General features: G+C 52.5%; 1 protein-coding gene and 1 long non-coding RNA gene across 3 annotated transcripts in view; both read left to right on the top strand.

Annotated features, from left to right (window-relative positions):
- RNF216 (ring finger protein 216) overlaps nt 1-17,710 on the top strand; it is a 143,220-nt gene extending 125,510 nt beyond the window's left edge. For both annotated transcript variants that reach the window (XM_040455800.1, XM_040455801.1), the window contains exons 16-17: nt 14,088-14,157; nt 14,801-17,710. In XM_040455800.1, coding sequence (XP_040311734.1) covers nt 14,088-14,157; nt 14,801-15,120 — 390 coding nt within the window. In that variant the 3' untranslated portion in view covers nt 15,121-17,710. The remainder of the gene's footprint in view (nt 1-14,087; nt 14,158-14,800) is intronic.
- LOC121017541 (uncharacterized) lies at nt 660-6,440 on the top strand. The gene is made up of 3 exons (XR_005784810.1): nt 660-1,604; nt 2,439-2,445; nt 6,428-6,440. It is a non-coding gene; the product is annotated as an uncharacterized LOC121017541 (long non-coding RNA).
- Nucleotides 17,711-20,503: the final 2,793 nt, after the last annotated feature.

The following is a 20,503-nucleotide window of genomic DNA, read 5'->3' as shown; positions in this document are numbered from 1 at the left end:
AAAACCTGACAGAGATAACCCTAAAAAAAGAAAATTACATCCGTCTAACTCATTAATATAGGTTTTAAACTCTGTAAATAAAGGGGCGCCTGGGTGGCTCAGTCATTTGAGCATCCAACTCTTGATCTTGGCTCAGGTCATGATCCCAGGGTCATGGGATCGAGCCCCACATCAGGCTCCATGCTGAGTATGGAGCCAGCTTGAGATTCTCTCCCCTCCTCCCTCCCTTGCTCATGCTTGCTCGCTCTGTCTTTAGATAAAAATAAATTCTCGGGGCGCCTGGGTGGCTCAGTCGGTCGAGCGTCTGACTTCGACTCAGGTCATGATCTCATGGTCGTGAGTTCCAGCCCCGCGTCGGGCTCTGTGCTGATGGCTCAGAGCTGGAGCCTGTTTCAGATTTTGTGTCTCCCTCTCTCTCTGCCCCTCCCCTGTTCATGCTCTGTCTCAAAAATAAATAAACGTTAAAAAATTTTTTTTAAAAAATAATAAATTCTCTAAGTAAAATATCAGCAAATAGAAACTATAACCAAGTGAGATTGTTCCAGAAATCCAAAAGATGGTTTAATACTGAGAGCTTTATTAATACACTTCACCATATGATATCTTTAGATGGTAAAAGACATGTAATAAAATCAAATATCTATCTTAAGGCTTAAAGAGTAGTATAGAAGGTTGATTTTTTTAAATCCTATATTTCAGAATAGTCCTTCAGCATGTTTTTAATAGTGAAATACATAGAAGCATTACCAAAGGTCAAATATAAGACCATCACCACTATTTTGTTTTGGAACTGCTCGTCAGTTCAGTTAGCTAAGAGAGCAGAAGTTAGAGAACATAATTGCTGGTGTTTACTGGACATCCACTGTGTTTCAGGCACAGTTCTAAGCACTTTTAAATGTAGTGAAGAAAGTTAAATCTACCGTTTTAAGCCTGAGAAAAGACAAAATAATCAACTGGAAAGCTATTAGAGGCCATAGCCATACAAAGATGGCTAGATACAAAATAAATACACAGAATGTCATTCACTGTCATTCATATTATATAGCAATACAAGTCATAAAATATCCTAGAGATTAGGAGATTAGGTTCAACAAGAAATACGAAGAAAACTATAAAACTATATTGAAAGACATGAAGAGACTTGAACATATGGAAAAATATGCTTTCTTCTCAAGTAAGTTTTCACATAAACTGTATCACTTCTTAAAGTGAGTTCTAAGTTTGAAACTCTGAATCAGTGATAAGCTGATCTGGGCCAAGAGTTGTTCTCCCACAAAGATTGAGCAGAACAGTGAAAACCCTGCAAGCGTGGAGCAAACAAAAGGCCTGAGGAAGGTGCACCAGAGCCCCGGGGGCGCCAGCCCGCTCTTCTGCACTCCCTGGGGCCAGTGAGGACGGCCTGAGAGTGGAGACGCGCCTCCCCCTCTAAGGGAAGACAGCACTTCTATCCGGAATCTAGACGTTTGCTGTGATTCCCATTTAAACTCAGTAGGATGGTTTTTTTCCCTTGAAAAATTGCTTCTAATGAGACTAATTTTTACTAAGCTGCGCTAATCATGTAGACTCAAGACTAGACCAGAGGACAAAACAGAGACCGGAAACACGTTAAATGAGAATTTAATGTGATAAAAATATTGGTTTTTATGTTTTGGTTTTTTTAAGTTCTTATTTAAAGTAATCTTTGGGGTGCCTGGGTGAATCCTCCTGCTTCGGCTCAGGTCATGATCTCGTGGTTCATAGGTTCAAGCCCTGCGTCAGACTCTGTGCTGACAGCTCAGAGCCTGGATGGTGCTTCAGATTCTGTGTCTCCTTTTCTTTCTGCCCCTCCCCAACTCGTGTTCGTTCTCTCTCTCTCTCTCCCTCCCTCACTCCCTCCCTCCCCCCTCCCTCTCCCTCTCCCTCTCCCTCCCCTTCCTCTTTCTTCCTGTCTCTCTCAAAAATAAACAAACATTAAGAAATAAATAAAGTAATTTCTACCCCCAACGTAGGGCTTGAACTCACAACCCCAAGATCAAGAGTATCATGCTGTACCAAGTGAGCCAGCCAGACAACCCTGAAAATATCCTTTCAGATCACTTGGAGAAATGGTAGATGCACCCGTTCTTTTTTTCTTAACTACTCCATGTTGCCAGGACTAGTCTGAACAGAAAAGCCCCGTCGTCATGGAGTTTACAGTCTGAGATGAGTCCTTCGTGTAGTTGGTGTTACGCAGGACTGACGAGTCATGCCACAGAGAAGGCTAGCGCAGGAGAGGGAGGCTAGGCCGCCTTTAGGTGGAGTGACCTGTGCAGGCTCCCCCGGAGGCAGCATTTGCAGAGAGGCCTGCCTGAGGAGGAGGCAATCAAATGAATTCAGCCTATTTGGGGACCAGAAAGAAGGCTGTGTATCGTGCAGGTGGTGGCTGAGAGGAGGAAAGTGAGGGAGGCAGGCACAGCCAGGCCGTGTGTCTCACCAGCTACAGTGGGAGCTGCTGCAGGGCTTACATGGGGGGGTGACTTGGCCTAATGTAAGTGTTCAAGATCACACTGGCTACCATGTGGCAAGAGAAACCTTCAGCAGCTCTTTTGGGGCACTGGGCTATTTGGAAATACTTCAAGAAAACAAGAGAAAATGACTTCTATCATCCCCTAAGTGCGAAGATCCTTCTTAGTGGCATATCGAGGCCAGACTAAAATTACTTAAATCCTCTTTGGCAAAAGACATCGTAAACAAAGATAAAGTTAAATGAAAAACTGGGGGAAATCGTTGTAACACACATATGATACAGATGAATAGTAAAATGTAATGACACGGGCACCTGGGTGGCTCAGTCGGTTAAGCGTCCGACTTCAGCTCAGGTCATGATCTCACCGTCCGTGAATTCAGGCCCCGAGTCGGGCTCTGTGCTGACAGTTCAAAGCCTGGAACTTGCTTTGGATTCTGCGTCTTCCTCTCTCTCTCTGCCCCTCCCCCACTCACCCTCTGTCTCTCTGTCTCTGAAAAATGAATAAACCTTAAAAAATATATATATGTAATGAGTAATACGACTCAATAAGAAATCAATAAACATCCCTCTGTTAATAAGGATCAATTTGGCTGTGACTCACGGAAGTCCAAAAACAGCAGTGGATTAGACAAGATAGAATTTTATTTTTTCATCACATGTTAAGTACAGCAGCGAACAGCCCGAGAGTGGGATGCTGGTATTAGGAGAGTACACAGCTATAAAAAGTGATGCTGGGGCGCCTAGCTGGCTCAGTCAGTAGAGCATGTGACTCTTGATCTCAGTTCGAGGCCCACATTGGGGGTAGAGTTTACTTAAAAAAAATTTTTTTAAGCGATGCTATATGTATACATTTTTTTTTTAACTTAAATATCCAGGTAATATATACTGCATTAATAAGATGAGGGGCGCCTGGGTGGCGCAGTCGGTTAAGCGTCCGACTTCAGCCAGGTCACGATCTCGCGGTCCGGGAGTTCGAGCCCCGTGTCGGGCTCTGGGCTGATGGCTCAGAGCCTGGAGCCTGTTTCCGATTCTGTGTTTCCCTCTCTCTCTGCCCCTCCCCCGTTCATGCACTGTCTCTCTCTGTCCCAAAAATAAATAAACGTTGAAAAAAAAAAATTAAAAAAAAAAAAAAAGATGCTATATAGCTATATTTTAAAACATGGTGGAAGAAAAACATGGAAAGATCTACACATAGGACACCCAACAGCATGTAGCTGGGATCACGGACCCAGGTTACCGCAGGGGCAATAGTAACATAAATGATTGGTGAATGTCAAGTGGGGCCAGGTCTGGGGCCGTAGGGTGTGGTGGGGACTGTGGCAAACAGGAGAGGGTATAAGCGTCCATCTAAGGCTGCCCCTCGGCCCCCACAGATTGTTGCCAAGTGAGATTTTACTCCTAGTTACTTAGCCATGGCTTCACATTCTCCAGAGAAGGTAGAAATCTGTACTTTAATATGATCTCTCCTGATTGTTAAAGATTAGCCCTTAATCCAAGTATCTTTAAAACACAGTTTAAACTAGCACTTTATAAGCCAAAGGAAACGCCTTGTCAGCCAGCAGACTTGACCCCTGCTGCAGAACATCTCCAATGTGCCTGACAAGAGGAGGTGTCGGTAACAGGCCGGCCCCTGTGCGACAGCCACAACAGAGCATTCTCCTGGCCTACCCATAATCCTTGGAGCGACCAGTTTTGAAAAGCAAGGAGTCGTATATGGAAACCAGGTGTGTGCGTGTCAGGAACAACCTCACTGGGCAGAAAATTGGGCTGAGGGACCCAGAAATCGCTCTCACTCCACAGCTCTGTGACTGAGACTGTTAGCAAGCCTTCCTCCCCGCCACCCACTCCCACCCCCCATCACCAAAGGAAGGGCAGACTTTGTAAATAGGTCATCCTTCTGGTGTTGGTTTGATGGAGTGGAGGGAGGTGTGGCCCTCAGTGACACGGGCTCACTAAGGTGATCCGCGGGGCCTCTGGGGACGAACCTTCCCGGGACCTGGCATTTCTGCTGACCTGCTTCCTCAGTGCCATGCAGCTTAGCAAACTGGGGGAACTATGTGAGGAAATAGGATTTTTTCTTTTAAGTTTATTTATTTTAAGAGAAAGGGAGAGCGGGGGAGGGGCAGAAAAGGCAGGAGAGAGAGAATCCCAAGCAGGCTCCATGCTCTCAGCACAGAGCCTGACACAGGGCTCAATCCCACGAACCGTAAGATCATGACCTGAGCCAAAACCAAGAGTCAGATGCTTAAACCGACTGAGCCAACTAGGCGTCCCAGGAAATAGGATTCTTTCTCTTCAGCTACAACTCCCACTAAGTGCTCCCTGCTCTGCGTCGTCTCTCCGGAAACAGCGCCAGGTAGAGTCACACACGAGAGGGTGTTCGGCTGGCTGGCCTGTCCTCAGCCTGCACAGTTTTCCCTTTCTCCTCACGCTTGTTCTTGTTCCTTCTCCCACCTCTTTTTTGGTCCTACGCCTGGAATTGGTTAAAGGTTTCTTGTGTTCTGTTACCTTGTTTGGGTGCCACGGCGTGCGACTGCCCCCTTGTTTCTTGTCGAACTGTCATCTTCTGCCCTGAGAAAGGTTCTGTATTTGCTCAGAATAAAGTTCAAAAGGAAGGTCAGGCAAATACAAACTCCTCCGATCTCCTCGGGCAGCTACAGCCAGAGATTTGGTTCCATGTGCCCCATTCCCATCAAATCTGGGATCAGCCCCGTTTCCTTGATTCTCACCAGGAGACTGATTGGATTCCAAGCCAGCATCTGTTGGGGCTTCTGAGAACACAAAGCCATTGAGAAGTCCAGGGAAACAAAGCGTGCCCTGTCATCCAAGCCTTTTCTCCAGCTTAATTAACCAGCGAGGCCGGGAAGAGTCTCTATGTCCCTTGGTGGTTTTCTCCCTTAATGACCAGAGATTGCTTGGGAACCCGAATGAACTCCATATGAGAGCTGAAACGGGGAATGTAACTTTCCTTCTCTGCTCGTTATCAACAAGAAGCCAGCAACACTGAACCACGAGTCTTGAAAAACAAGATGTCTTTTCAGTAAGGAAAGAGAAGCCAACTACAGTTTTCTAACTGGGGGGCAGGATGCAAAGCCACATGGCCACACATAAGTGAGCAGACATTATTTTGCAGCAGCGAGGGTCCCTGGGGCTTGACTGCGTCCAAACACGCTGACCATTCCCTGTCCGTGTGCGCTGAGTGAGCGGTAGTAGTTAGAAGGTGTGTCTCCTCAGAAGCCGCGTTCAGCAGGGCAGTCACCTGGCAGTGTGGATTCAGAAGTGGGGCAAAATTCTTCACAGCCCTCTTCTTGTCTATAAACGCAAAAACAAAGTCAGTGTTTGTCTTGGATTTTGGTTACCAGAAACTGCGCAGAATTGTTTTTCACAACCTCCTTGATTTTTTTAATATGAAAGTAAAGATTGTTCAATTCAAATAAAACTCTGGGGCTTTTACAACCAGTTTACAATTTGATACCATTCCCACCCAGCCATTTGGTCAGGAGACGTGTTTATTTTTCCCAAGCCTGCGTCGAATTGAGCCTGATGTTGACCTGTGTTAATGTATTTAATTCTCTAAGGCAGATGCGTCCTCCCATTTTTACCAAGATGACGGTCAGTGAACGGTATCTCGCAGGCTCCAGCCTGGATTGTTTTTTCTCTTGGCGTCTTAAAGCCGCCCACCTGGCTTCTCCCGTCTGTGGTTCCAGCACCACCCCGACTAGACCAGTGCCCAACCCCTGCCGGGTCTGGTGTATGGAGGATACTGCACAACTTTTTTTTTTTTTTTTTTTTTAAAGTAGGCTCCTCGTCCAGTGTGGGGCTTGAACTCATGACCCTGAGATCAGGAGTACACACTCTACCGACTGAGCCAGCCAGGCACCCATGTTTCCTTAACTTTTTTTTTAATTTAAACTTTTCTTAACGTTTATTTATTTTTGAGAGAGGGACAGAGTGTGAGCGGGTGAGGGGCAGAGAGAGAGCAGACTCCAGGCTCTGAGCTGCCAGCACAGAGTCCGACACGGGGCTCGAACCCACAAGCCGCGAGTTGTACGAGAGAGAAAGACATGGAAATGTGAGCTCCCTTGTTGCCCCTCAGCCCAGCTTCCACAGCTAGCCTCAGCATTTTATTCCTAGTCACCTTTTAAACACTGTCCGTTCTGTTACAACATGGGGACAGGACCCACCCCTCACCTGGTCTACAGGTGAGGAGAATGAGATTCGGGTCACTTGGTAACAGCAGAGTGCAAGCCCAGGTCTTGTACCAGATGTCAGCTCCTTTTACTCCAGAAGTCTCCTCACCCTGGAGCCAGAGGTCACAAATTTTGGGGGGCTCATCAGAAGGTGCCCATGGGGGTCCCTGAGCCCAGTGAACCAGGTGGGACTCCACAGAGGTGTAGGACCATCACTGGACTCCTTCCCCATGAGCGAGTTGCCAATGGTAGAAGGGGGGGCCAGGCATCCCCAAACCTTGAAAGTGTCCCTGATCAAGTTTAGGTATCACGGGAAGACTTTGCCAAGGAGGGTAGCAGCATGACTTAGTCCAGTAAAGAGCTGATATGTGTTGTCTTCAGCGAATGCCAGCAGGCCCAGGCTGAGCACTTGACCCTGACAAGAGTCAAAACGTCACATTCCATGCTGCCTCCGGGCCCCTGTGGGGAGCTCTGGATAGAAAGGTGTTTGGGTGCTGGGCCTCTCTGACCCAAGATAGCGGCCTGAGCCCGCCGAGAGCCTGGCCGTCTCTGCTCCCCAGCACGTTGTCCGGCCCCCTGCCCCGCCATTCCAGACCCCAGCTGCACAGCATGTGCCGCTCCGGGCTGGGCCTCCCCCTCCTCCCCCCAATTTCCTGTTGCAGGGGGACAGCTGGGGCGGGGGGTTAGGGACTGGTGTTGCTCGGCGATCTGCAGCCGATCTGGGAACAATTTGAAACTAAATCCTCAGCCCTTTGGAAGGCTTTTATGAAATCATTGCAAGTTTATTAACAACAGCTGTGGCCACACATGACCTGGATCCCAGCCCCAACCCCACCCCCAGAATCGCAGGAGGGAAGCAGCAGTTGACTTGCGATTCCCAGTCACCTTTTTAAGGGGAGGAAAAGTTAAATGAAGAAGAAAAGTCACCCACCCTCCCTCCGTGGTCACAGGAGGCTGGACAGCAGGCAAGCGGGCGGCCGGCCATGGTGATCAGAAATGCTGAACAAAACCGGCCCAGAGGGACTTTTCAAAGCTTTGGCAAGAGCAGCCTGGGGCCAAGCGCTCACACATCTATTTTAGGGACCTCCAGCCTGTGCTGGCGATCTCGGCAGTCTCTGATTGACAGAAACAGCCTCCTGTCTGTCCAGACTCTGCTGCTCAGGGAGAGCTGTGGAGCTTCGTTGTTGAGGCGCAGTTTAAGGAGTCGGGATTTGGGCGCCTTTTTCTTTCTTAATTAAAACCTCTCTGGTGAATTCTGCCTCACTTCCTGTCAGCGACCGCCGGGCCGAGTGTGTGTTTGGAGAAACCGGGCCCCTGCCGTCGGCCTCGTGCCCTCGCCGTGCTCCCCGCTGCCTCCATGTGAAACAGGCGTGTCCGAGGCCTGCAAGTCAGGCCGGCACTTTGTGTCCTGCTGAGCTCAAAGGAATTCGGGGAAAGGAAGTAAAACCTTCCTGTTAAGATGCGGCCCACTCGTTTCTTCTTTTAAAGTATTCTTCCAGATCTGCCGGGCGGTGAGACTCCATGCCTCATTCCGCTTTGTTCCTTGAGCCTCGGCACTGCATTTGGGGTGTGCCGGACCACTGTAGGCGCTGTGCCTGTTCCCTTCGCAGTCCTCCGCGTGTCTGGTCGTGCTTTGTGGGCTCCCCTCCCAGAGTGGCCGTGGGCAGCCAGAGGAATTTTTTGGATGGTTCTCTTCCACCGAGCCCGGTGTTTCGTTATACTCGGCCTTTTGAGACCCGCCCGTCCTGGGACATCTTGACCATGGACTGGTGTCCACTCCCTCCTGTTTCAGCCTAGCCTCGCTCGTATGCACATTCCGTGGATCTGTGTAAAAATTTTCACCCCGATGAGGAGGAGCCAGAAAGCGTACAGAGAATGGAATTCAGGCCTGCTGGATCCATCTTAAAGCCCGTGCCAGAGGCCAGATGGAGGAGTCCTGGGGGACGTGGCGCCCTTGGTGGCCATTCACTAAAGCCTGTCGGGGTGTCCGATGCGGTGACTGTGACAGAGCCATCTGTTCCTCCCGCAGTTCCTGACAGGCCCGCGCGGGTGGGGTGCGGAGAGGAGCTCAGGTCTCAGGGGCCGATGAAGGGGCCCTGACCGCCCGCTCCTGAGGTCTGCGGCCTGTGGCCACCTGCAGAGCCCAGAACTGCCCAGGCACCCCTGGAGGCTGTCGGCCCAGAAGGAGCAGCTGGTCTCTGCCTGGTCCCGATTTCACGTCTCATGACCCTGCGACCTTCGGCACGTGACTGCATCCTCAAAGGGGTAGAGTCTCTGGCAGACTGGGGTGGCAGGGAGAGACACCTAGGGAGCGGGTGTGAACTAGAGCAGGTACGCACGGGGAGGTGGGACCTGAATGTGCAGAGCACGACTTTCCAGAAGAGAACCTCGGGGCTTTTCTGAGTGAGATGTGGATACAAAAACAACCAATGGGAAGCAGGCCAAATATTCCCAGGAGTTCTCTCTGGAGAGAAATTACTGGTGACTTTTTTATTTGTGTTTTATTAAACTTTTTTTCCCCATAATTGCTTTAATGTGTATAAGAATCAAAAACACTGTTTTTTTGTGTGGCAGAAAGAGAAAATTCCGTGGGACTCTGTGATGTGCAAGAAACTTAGTAGCCTCACAAGAAAAGCATGTCAGGGAAATTTGGAAGTGTGTGTTCCCACTCTTGAAATGGGCTAAGAACAACAGCTCAGTCAGAGGCGACAGGAGACCCGACTACCATGAGCCAGTAAGTCCTCTTGGGCCTCATGGTAGAGCCTGGCCTGCACCTTGGGTTTCTGGCTCAAGAGATGAGGTTTTTGGGCCCCCAAGCTCCTGTCTGGATGAGAGGGACCTGCCAGCTTTGTCTCAAAGGCCAAGTGCCGGGGAAGCCAGTCAGAGACTGTCAGATGGGCCTTTTTTAAGTCTATTTATTTATTTTGAGAGAGCACGAGGAGGGGGAGGGGCAGAGAGAATCCCAAACAGGCTCCACATGGCACAGATCCTGATGCGGAGCTCAAACTCACAAACCAAACCGTGAGATCATGACCTGTGCCGAAACCAAGAGTCAGACCCCTAACCATCTGAGCCATGCGGCCTGGCACCCCTCAGATGAACTATTTTTAAGGCATGGTACATGCACTTTTGGGTGAGCTGACCAAGAATGCGAATTCCCTAAAAATTTCCAGGGAAGTGATGCTCTGCTGTATTGGCTGTTCGTCTGCTTGAATGGAGGTGTTTTGTTTTGCCCTATTTTCTTGTATTTAGTGGAGAAAAAGGAGATTTCGGAGTTCTGCCCATCCCAGAGAGAAGAAGCCTTCTTGTATTTCAAGGAGGGTGAGATGCACTCTCTCTAGAACAAAGCAGGGCCTGAAAGTACTCGCCTGTGACAGTGCTTGGGGCAGGGCAGGCAGAGTTCCAGGGGCCCTGCAGTCACACTGCTCCAGAAGCTCCAGTTCAGAAACCCGTGGTTTAGGAGGTTAAGAGCTCCAGCCTTGGAGCCGGAAGGCCTGGGTTTGAACCTCACTGAGTCTCAGTTGCCTCATCTGTAACGTGGGGATTCATTAATCGGACCTGACTGGTGGAGTTGTTACGCAGATCCGGGTCTGTGTGGTGCTCGCGGTAGGAGCTGGCACGTAGTGAGGCCCCCGGTAAATGTTAACTTCCATTCTTGCTGTCACTGTGCTTGGGACTTTGTAAGAAGAGATCATTTGCTTCTCACGGTAAACCTGCTGCAGATAGGCTCCAGGTGAGGTTGTGGAGGCTGATGGGGTCCCCCAGCCCAGCTCTGTGGAGCCCCAGAACTGGAGTTCTTCCTATCACGCCCGGTGCCTGTCCGTTAGGAAGCCAGTGCTGCTGGAAGATAAAATTGGCCGTGGTGGCCGCTCCGGCACGCCTGGATTTCCTGTGGGTGACTCATCCCCTTCCGGGGGTGCTGGAGGTCAGTTCCTTCTGTGACCCAGCCCCTGCACCCGGCCTTCTCATCTTCTTTCCTCCTATTGTTCCCCACTTCCAGCAGCCTAGGCGTGTCCTAGATTTGCAGAGTGGAGAGTATCCTGGTTCACCGTGAATGATGACACTCAGGGTGCCTACAGTGTGTCCCAAGGGAACTCCCTCCAGAAAGGTCTCATAGAAGCCCATCTGTCACTCAGCCCAAACCCAAGGGGACCAGTCTTCATGTTTTAAGTTATGGTAAAATACATATAAAGTAAGATTTGCCATTTTTTTTAAGAGTATATGATAATGTCTGCCTTTACTCCTGAGCATCTTTTATGTTTATTTTTGAGAGAGAGAGCATGACCGGGGAAGGGGCAGAGAGAGAAGGAGACACAGAATCTGAAGCAGGTTCCAGGCTCTGAGCTGTCAGCACAGAGCCCGATGTGGGGCTCGATCCCACGAACCACGAGATCATGGCCTGAGCTGAAGTCGGATGCTCAACCGACTGAGCCACCCAGGCAGGCGCCCCTTGATCTGAGGAGCTTTATTTTTTTTTTTTAATGTTCTTATTTATTTTTGAAACAGAGAGAGACAGAGCACAAGTGAGTCAGGAGCAGAGAGAGAGGGAGACACAGAATCCGAAGGAGGCTCCAGGTTCCAAGCTGTCAGCACAGAGCCTGATGTGGGGCTCGAACTCATGGACTGTGAGATCATGACCTGAGCTGAAGTTTGACACTCAGCCGACTGAGCCACTCAGGCGCCCCAGAGGAGCTTTAAATGATTAAGGGAAACTGCTTGGGAAGGAACTCCCCCTTAGAATCTAACATGTTTGGCTAAAAACGAAATTTTAATTTTTTTGTTTTTTTTTTTTGTTTTTTTTTTTTTTGAGAGACGGAGAGAGAGACAGAGTGTGAGCAGGGGAGGGGCACAGAGAAAGGGAAACAGGATCTGAAGCAGGCTCGAGGCTCTGAGCTGTCACCACAGAGCCCGATGCGGGGCTCAAACTCATGAACCACGAGATCATGACCTGAGCTGAAGTCAGACACTTAACTGAGCCACCCCGGTACCTCCCCAACCCCAAAAAATTGTGATTTTAAAAATACATTTATTGAGGGGCGCCTAAGTGCTTCAGTCGGTTAAGTGTCCAACCCTTGATTTCTGTTCATGGGATCAAGCCCTGCATTAGGCTCTGGCTGACAGCATTGGAGCCAGCTTGAGATTTTCTCTCTCCCTCTCTCTGTTCCTCCCCCTGCTTGCTCTCTCTCAAAATAAAGAAATAAACATTTTTTTAAGTTTAAAAAAAAAAAACACATTAATTGAAATGCATTTTAGTTCTTAGTTTCTAAACACAGTGTCCTATGACTCCCAGCCAGTTGGAGGAAGTTGAAATCTGAACCATCTGACCCCTGTTCTAGGTGCAACTGGCAGTTTGCTCAGTGGTTGTAGTAAATACAGTCAGGAAGCCTGTCACTTGTACCACGAAGAAGCCACCACAAAGAAACCACGGAGAGAAGTGTTGAGGGCATCTCCCAGGCTCTACCACTTTCTCTTGACACTTTTCATCCTTCTGAAAATCTTTATTTCTGCCATTTTTCGTGACCTCTCTGCCTTTAGTAGTGAGAGCTTTGTGCCAAGTCCTTTACACACTTGGTGCTCACTCAGTCCTTACAACAGCCCACTTTACAGATGAGGTGTGGAGACTCGGATGTTCGAGAACCTGCTCCCAGCCGCTCGGTGGCTGCCCTTCCATTTGTGTTTTCTGGATCACTTGCTCTCTGTTTTTTTGGGTTTTTTTTCTTTTTTCTTAGATTAAAAATCTTTTTTTCATGGGCCTTGCACTGGCACCAAAATTAAGAGGTGTGTCAGCTCCTAATGTAGGTAATTGGTAGAGTTTATTTTTACAGTCACACAGAAACCTTCAAATTGTGCCCACTGAACTCTGTTGTGGAGCCCTCTGTGTGGGTTAGCTCAGTGGTTACTTTGTAGCGTACTAAGTTCCCTGCTTTGGAGTGTTCACAAAGAGCCTAGATGACCATGTCTTCGGGTTTTTATGGAGAATTTGTGTGTGTGTGTGGGTGTTACCGGGGAGCCGGACATGATGCCGTGAGGGTTCCTCCGGGTCGGACGATTCTCTGATATGCACGAGCACCTGGCAGCTTCTGACGACGGGCGTGATGGGAACTTCACCTTTGTTACCTCTCCTCTTTCTCTTGCTTTGCTCAGAACACCTGGCAGGATGAGGCTGAAAAACATTCGGTCGTATGTTAAAAATTCCCAAATGTCAGAATTGGAAAGAATCTCGAGACCGTTGAGTTCGGTCCGCCGTTCAGCATCGGAGGGTGGGAGAGTGTGAGTGAATTTAATAGGGCCTCTCACGATTGCCCACAGAGCACACGGACTCCTGTGACTCTGTCCTAAAATGTTTTATCTACTGAAGGGAATATATGATGTAACTATTTAGTCATTCCAGCAGTGTGACTTTTAGTCTCGTTGTTGATCAGAAGTTTCAGCACTAAGAACGATGTCTAACACTAGGAGGTATCTGGTACACACTGATGGAGTGATCTTCCCGACTCTCAAATCTTTGAGGGTTCGTAGCTGGTGAAATCACCCAGTGCTGTCCTGGCTGTGACATGAATGTGCTAAGTAAACACGCAGTGTTTAATCGGTCAGAGCCTCGGATCAGCATGAAAAATCCAAAGCGATCGCTGAGATCTCTCCAACCCAGGATACACCTGGCCACGGGGGAGGCTTGGTGCCTGGTCTAGGACACGCTTCCCGAGTGCTGCGGTTTCCTCTGCTTTCCTGCCCCCATAGTGGGCACCAGTGCCCTCCTTACACTTCTTCCCAACTTGACTGTACCTGACTCGTGGAGAAGCAGCCGGGAGACCCTAGGAACCAAGTTCATTCCGTTCAAACCCATGCATTTGATGATACGCCACTCCGTTCATCATGCTCAAAAACTGCTGTGCCCTTCCTCCCACGTGCGAGCCCCACCCCCAGCCGCCGTTCCAGTGGCGGCAAGCAGTCCGGCCTCTGCAGCCCGCCAGCTTCAGGGCTCTGCCGGCCCGAGGATTCATCCACCTGCGGTCAGGGAATCGGCAAGACCGTCAGGCTCTGTACAGAAGGGCTGCCGCGCTCGGAGTTCATGACCGGATCTGAAACTCCTCGGGCTCGGCCCAGCCACGCTCGCCCCCTTCCCAAGCCCTTGGGTTATCGGTCCACCCGCCCCCGAGCTGCGGAGAGTCCTTCGTCTGTTTGCCTTACAGGTGACCGAACAAAAAAGCGGCTCTCGGCCCCGCCCTAGGCCTTCCAGGTGGGCTTCCCCGTGGCGGCGGCAGCACCCACTGATGGAGCAAGGAGACCCTTGGGGTGTGGCAGTGAGTGGTGCTGACTGACCGTGAGCTGGCCTCCCCCGGATCCCAGCGGGGTCTCTGTGCTGCTGCAAGGAGCCGATTGGGAGCAAGCTCACCCTCTTGTTATTCTTCTAGGAAGACGATGAGAAGCTAATTGAGGAGATCCAGAAGGAGGCTGAAGAAGAGCAGAAGAGAAAGAACGGAGGCAAGCGCTCCCCCGGCACGGGCCCCACGCCAGGCCCGGTCCATGTGCACAGGGGCGGGGGGACCTCCACAGCTGGCCCTCGGGCGGCCGCTGACACGCTCTGCCCGGGCCCCCAGCTGCTTGCGGGAACATAGGAGGGTTCCCGCATGCCCTCGATCAGGGGGTGCCAAGGGTGGGTTTGGGCTTAGGAGGCAGACAGAAGGAACCCACGCCAGACCAAAAAGACGGTGGGCCCACCCTGGCCTCTCTGAGGTCACAAAGAGAAGAAAGGGAGTTTCTGGGAGTGGCCGTCCAGCCCCTAGCTCCGAAGGAAAGGCGCTCACAGAAGCTCCACTTGTTCTGAGCTCAGTCGATCCTCCACCTTCCAGAGTGATCACCGAATCAACACTCGCTCAGACAGCAGGGGCGGGAGGTGGATGTACACGTTAATCGGCCTTACTGTGGCCTGGCCACCCTCCCGTGTCCATGGTTAAGAATGACGCTGAAGGTCAGATATTCCTGGCCTCGCCTCGTTCTCGAGGCCCTCAGCCTCCTGCTTGGGGCAGGCAGGATGGAGGTTGAGATGGGCAGGCCTGCCCCCGCCCCGCACACGGGCACCGTGGGTTTTCGTTGTCTCCTCTACTAAATCCCATTTCCTGTTCAGAGAACACCTTCAAACGCATCGGGCCCCCCTTGGAGAAGCCTCCAGAGAAAGTCCAGCGGATCGAAGCCCTGCCGAGGCCCGTCCCGCAGAACCTGCACCAGCCACAGATCCCACCCTACGCCTTCGTGCACCCACCCTTCCCTCTGCCGCCCGTCCGGCCCGTGTTCAACAACTTCCCCCTCAACATGGGCCCCGTCCCGGCGCCCTACGTGCCCCCCCTGCCCAACGTGCGCGTCAACTATGACTTCGCGCCCGTCCACGTGCCGCTGGAGCACAACCTGCCCATGCACTTCGGCCCCCAGCCACGGCGCCGCTTCTGACCGCCCGCGGCCTTGTCTCGTCCGGGGAGCCCGCCGCACTCCCGGGGCCGTGCCTGTCAAATAGGCATGATGGACCGGGCTCTCGGAAAGATGGGCTGGGTTTGTTCCTGCTCCTTCCTGGGAAGGGCCACTGCCCCCTGGCACCTGTAACAGGACCAGCCTGGCACTTACGGGGCCAAAGAGAAGGGGGCAGTGAAACCTCCCCAGAGTGTCCCACCGTGCCAGTGGCCAGTGCAGGGACCCTCCCCACCGGGCGGCCCATCTCTGCGGTTAGTCCTGGCCCTGCCGTGGCCAAGGTGGTGTCTGCCTCTGCCCCTCCCCCGGCCGACTACAGAGTGTCTCCCCTAACCACGTAGGCCTTCCTGACCACAGCGCAGCCTGAAGCGTCGTAAAACTGACGCAGCAACTCCTACAGTTCGGAGAGAGCCAGGCCACCTGGACCACGTCCCGGAAGCCAGGCTCTCTTCTCCCTCCCCACCGTCACCCCCCACCCCAATACCACAGCCCACCCAGAGAGAGGTACGCCCTGCTGCTCCAAGCCACTTGGTCCCATCAAGTGGGGGCAGAGCCATCAGAGTCCCCGGGCCTGGGAGCACCGCTCAGGGTGGGGAGGCTGTGGGCCGTGTCCCCCCAAATCCAGAACCCCAGGCCACCACCACCGTGACTGTCCAGGGGTCTTTCTCCTTGGACCACTCAGTTGAGACCACAGAGAGCTGTCTCGTGCTGTCTGTTCTGTTTTGTAGTTTAAAATATTTGCCATTTACTCGCTTTGAACTTACTGGGTTTTCTGTGGCCTACTAGAGTTTCTCTCGCTCAGTCTCTGGAGAGTCCAGTCTGTCACCCACACCAGGCGGCCGGTGAGGGCGGGACGGTCCTGACGCTCGCCAGACAGAACATCTTTATGAAGCAGCCCTGAGAGGTTTGGTGGCCCTTCCGGGCAGCCCAGCTGTCGGGAAGCCTCCTTCGCCACCAGCCCGGCAGTGAGCACCTTCTCCCTGAGGTCTGGTGGTGGCAATGGGTTTCAGCAGGGGGACAGACGACCCGGACTACACCGGCACCCATCCTCGGAGCTGGCTCCGCCTGAGACCAGCGGAGTCCAGCGTGGGGGCCCTGCCTGTTCACCACTGGGCGCCACTTCCCACCCCGCCCGCGTGCAGAGACAGGCCCCTGTGGGGGGCGGCCCTGCCTGGCTCCCCAGTGTTGGTCTCTGTCGCCGTCACTATATCTCTGATGGCTTTGGGGTTCCCAGCGTGTGTGCACAGACCTCAGACAGCAGGGTGAGCCTAATGGCCGGTCCCCCATCTCCATGCAGGCCGTGCCCCAGGGTCATCCACCGCCATCACTGTCTCCTGTATTTCAAGGGTTAAATTGGGGAGAAATCTGCTAAGTTGCCCATTCTTCCTCCTGCGCTTCCTCCAGGTGAGGGCTTCGCAGACCGTCATCGGGGCGCACGAGGAGAGGTCTGCGCCGCCGGGAGCCCCTGTCAGGCTGCCTCTGCCTTGCTGGTAGCCTGAACGACTGTGCCTTGGGAGAGCTGTGCCAAGGGTGACAGGTGACAGGATTGAAGTACCTTAAAAACATGTTCTCTGTGCATCCCCAAGGGAGGGTCTCAGAGCAGTGAGCTTCTAGCAGACATCCCACTAAATGGGGAGGGTGACCCCAGGACACACCAGAATGTTCTAGGCTCCCTGAGCCAATTCATCCAAGGAGGGAATGAGCCAGCCCCCCTGTGCCCTCTAGCCCAGGGAAGGGGGCTCCGGGTGGGTGGCCTGCCCCTGACACCGCCATCCAGCAAGTCCACCAGAACCTGGCATGGGAGGTGCTGGCACAGAGGGGGAGAGACCAGAATAACTGGTTCCTCCCAAGGCCAAGCAGGACGTTGCTTTGAGATGAATTCTTGGCTGTTTGTCACCATATGCAGCTGTTAGGGATCCATTCCTGCTGTTCTGAACTGAGGGTGCCTGGTTTCTAACGTTCTCCTCGAGCTGGACTGTGGAGTGGCTCACCTGTCTGCAGGAGCCCGATTGGTGTTTGGGGGAAGGTCATTGCCACAAGTTCTGACACTAGCGTGAGTCCCCACCTGTCCGCGAAGTGTCCCTCTAGGTGCCTGTGTCCCAGAGGACCCCAGGTTTCTTGAGAAGCAGTCTGCACTAGTGATGGTTTGGGGGAAAGCAGGCCCTTATGACGGGCCGGCAAGTGGCTGCAAGGTGTGATGACAGGAAACCCCCAGAGGTCAGCCGGTCTCGGGGACAGGCAGGAATCCCAGAGGCAGCCTGACACCTCCCTTCTCTGGGCCACAGTGTTTGCTCCCCCAGACGAGAGACTGCCCGGCGACAGTCCCGTTCTACTTGCCTTAAACTGGAGAGAGGAATCTAGTATTTGCACTTAGCAAAAGATTTTAAAACTTTAAAAAAAATGTGCATGACCTGTCACTTTGTATAAAAATAGCAAAAATGATTAGTTTATTAAATTCTTTTCTTTACCTTCCGGTAGTAAAAACACATAAAAAGAATTCCGTTTAAACTACTGTGTGTAAAAAGCTTGTACCATATGTAACTTCGACTTTTTGTAAATAAATGTTTGTGCATTATGTCCCCTCTGGTTTTGTCTGTTCACATGGTGAAATCACAGGGGCTGCGTGGGCGGGTGGCAGGGTCCTGGGGAGTGTCCGGGTCTAGGGTGACACGGCTCCCCACCCCTTGGGAGCTGACCTCCAGCTACCGCTGCAGATCTGCAGGGTGTGAGCCCAGAATAGCGAGCCCGAGGCCCCGGCCCCACGTGGGGAAGGACCACTTCCTGCCCCCTCCACCCCTCCCCAGAAGGCAATGGGTGATGTCTCATGCTAACCTTGCTTGAGTGGCTGCGGAGGCCCAGTTGGGCACAAAGGGGTTGGTTGGTTGGTTGGTTGGTTGGTTGGTTGGTTTCTTGGCCCAGAATCCCCTTCCAGAAGACGTGCTCAGCCCCTCTTCCAGGCCTGGGCAACAAGCCACCCATTGACCTGGAGAGCCACCTGCACAAGTGAGACCAGGCGAAGGTTGGGTGAGGTGGGAGGAAGCTCGTCCTCCAGCACTGGGACACGACGTTATGAGACAGAACATCGAGGCAGGGAAGCTGGTTGTCAGGGGCCACCTCCCCCACAAGTCCTCTGGAGCCACGTGCCTGTCCTAGCACCCCCCCCTCCCCGCACCCACCACGTGCCAGGCCAGGAGACCTCAGCACACACGGGCTCAAACCGTGCTCAGAGATTTAATAAAATGTGAGCTCTGGGGCACCTGGTTGACACAGTCAGTTAACCATCTGACTTCAGCTCAGGTCATGATCTAGTGGTCGTTGAGTTCAAGCCCCGCGTCGGACTCTGTGCTGACGGCTCAAAGCCTGGAGCCTGCTTTGGATTCTGTGTCTTCCTCTCTGTCCCTCCCCCACTTGCACTCTGTCTCAAGATAAACATCAAAAAAAATTATTTTAATGAAACATGGGCTAGGGGCGCCTGGGTGGCTCAGTCGTTTCAGCGTCCAACTTGGTTTCGGCTGAGGTCATGATCTGGTCGGTCCTGTCTGCCGTTTGCAGCTTTACTGAGTGAGACTTTTGGGGTTGTTTTTTGGTTTTGTTTGTTGTTTTGTTTTGTTTTGTTTTGCATCTCTGAAAAAAGTACACTGAAATCAACCCAAGACAAAAGTTACCTGCATTCCCAGCTTCTAAACAAGTTCATGCCACCCTGTCATCATTCATCATTCCAGTACATTTTCAGTATTGTTCGTACTTGGCAGCCGCACCCTAGTCACAAACTGTCCCACACCCCCAGTAAAGAAAGGGGTAATGGTCATGCTCCCGTCTTCTGCCACCTTTTCCACCCTCCACCCTCGTCACCAGGGTCCTCTTGCTCCTCCCCACACTCCTGCCAGCACATTCCACTCCCACACCCACTTGCTCTGCCGCCCTGGTTGTTAACAAAATTGATCCCAAGGGACAGTCGGCTGGCCCAGTCAGTAGAGCACATGACTCTTGATCTCAAGGCCGTGAGTCTGAGCCCCACGTTGGGCATGGAGCCTACTTAATTTTTTTTTTTTTTAAATGGGCCGCCTGGATGGCTTGGTTGGGTGTCTGACTCGATGTCAGCTCAGCTCTTGATCTCAGGGTTAAGTCCACGTTGGGCTCTGTAAAAAAAAAAAAAAAATTTTTTTCAGTGATTCCATACCGTTCACAGGACTTGATTTTCTCCTTTTCTAACCATGGAGTCCCCTTCAGATCTAACTGGGTCTTTGTACCGCCCGGATGGAAAATTCTGAGACTTCCAACTTCCTGCCACCACCGAACACCTCGCTGAGCACCCCCTTTGATGTTTCAGTGGCTCTTCTTTCCAGGAGTAGCCTCGTGAACGAAAAGGTAAGATGGTGTGTGTATTGCCGTGGCTTTTGCTAGATTGCTCTCCGGGTTCCTTGACCGAGCAGCCCCCACCCACCAGTCCCAGACGGTGTCCTCATCCTTCGTTGACACACCTTTGTCACCAGGGTCCCTGAACCCTCTCCTGGAATCTGACCTCAGGGAGGCACCCCTTGAATGCACACCTCTTTCTGCAAAGCGGACTGCTTTTTATTTAGGTTAGAAGCATTTGTAACTGTGGGCCTGCCTCTTCCCAAGTGGGGGATGGTACACACAGGCCCCAGGCCGTCCCAGTAGGATGTGCAGGTGCTGGGCGGCACCCCGTGAACCGAGCAGGTCACTTAAGCCTGCCGCTGAGGGGGCGGTTAATGACGGCACCTCTTCGTCAGGCTGAGATGATTGCGTGAGGTGGGAAGAGAGCTTGGAGGCCCTCGTCCTGAAGAGAGCGGTCGTCCGGCCCCCTTCCCGCTGCCCCTCACCCCTCCGCAGGTCCCACCCCCCCCCCACCTGCCCTCGGCGGTGGTGCGTGTGAGGCTGCCCCAAGCCCCACGCAGGAATCTCAGGCACGCGTGCCCCGTGCAGTCTCACGTGTGCACCAGGCGGTGGCCACCTGGCCTGGGCCTGCCGTTCAACTGGGCAACAAGAACCGTGCACCCAAAAGGCCAGGCAGGTGGGGACAGGGGGACGCGGCGGGGGTGGCCCAGGCATGGGGCAGGCATCATGGTGGCCGGATCCGAGACTGGAGCCACAGCCTAGCTCCTTGTCCTCCTGGCTTGTCCACATGCAGGCTGCGGGGCCCGTGATTCTGGGGGTTCCCGGGGAATCTGCCTTTTCGATCAACCGCTCGGTGTTGGGAATCACCGCAGGGCCTTGGCGGAGTCCCGGGGGAGGAGGGTTGTGGGGGAGGCTGCTTCCTGGGCTCCAGGTGGGAGCACGTGCCGGGGGGCTCAGGAGAGTCCAGGGGGACCTGACGCCAGTGGGGACTTGTGGAGTGAGGAGGCGC

Source organism: Herpailurus yagouaroundi, unplaced genomic scaffold (assembly GCF_014898765.1).
Source record: "Herpailurus yagouaroundi ecotype Mexico unplaced genomic scaffold, PumYag 216, whole genome shotgun sequence".
Taxonomy (NCBI): domain Eukaryota; kingdom Metazoa; phylum Chordata; class Mammalia; order Carnivora; family Felidae; genus Herpailurus; species Herpailurus yagouaroundi.
The sequence above is the reverse complement of the archived record's forward strand: the minus strand, read 5'-3'. Positions and strand labels throughout refer to the sequence as shown.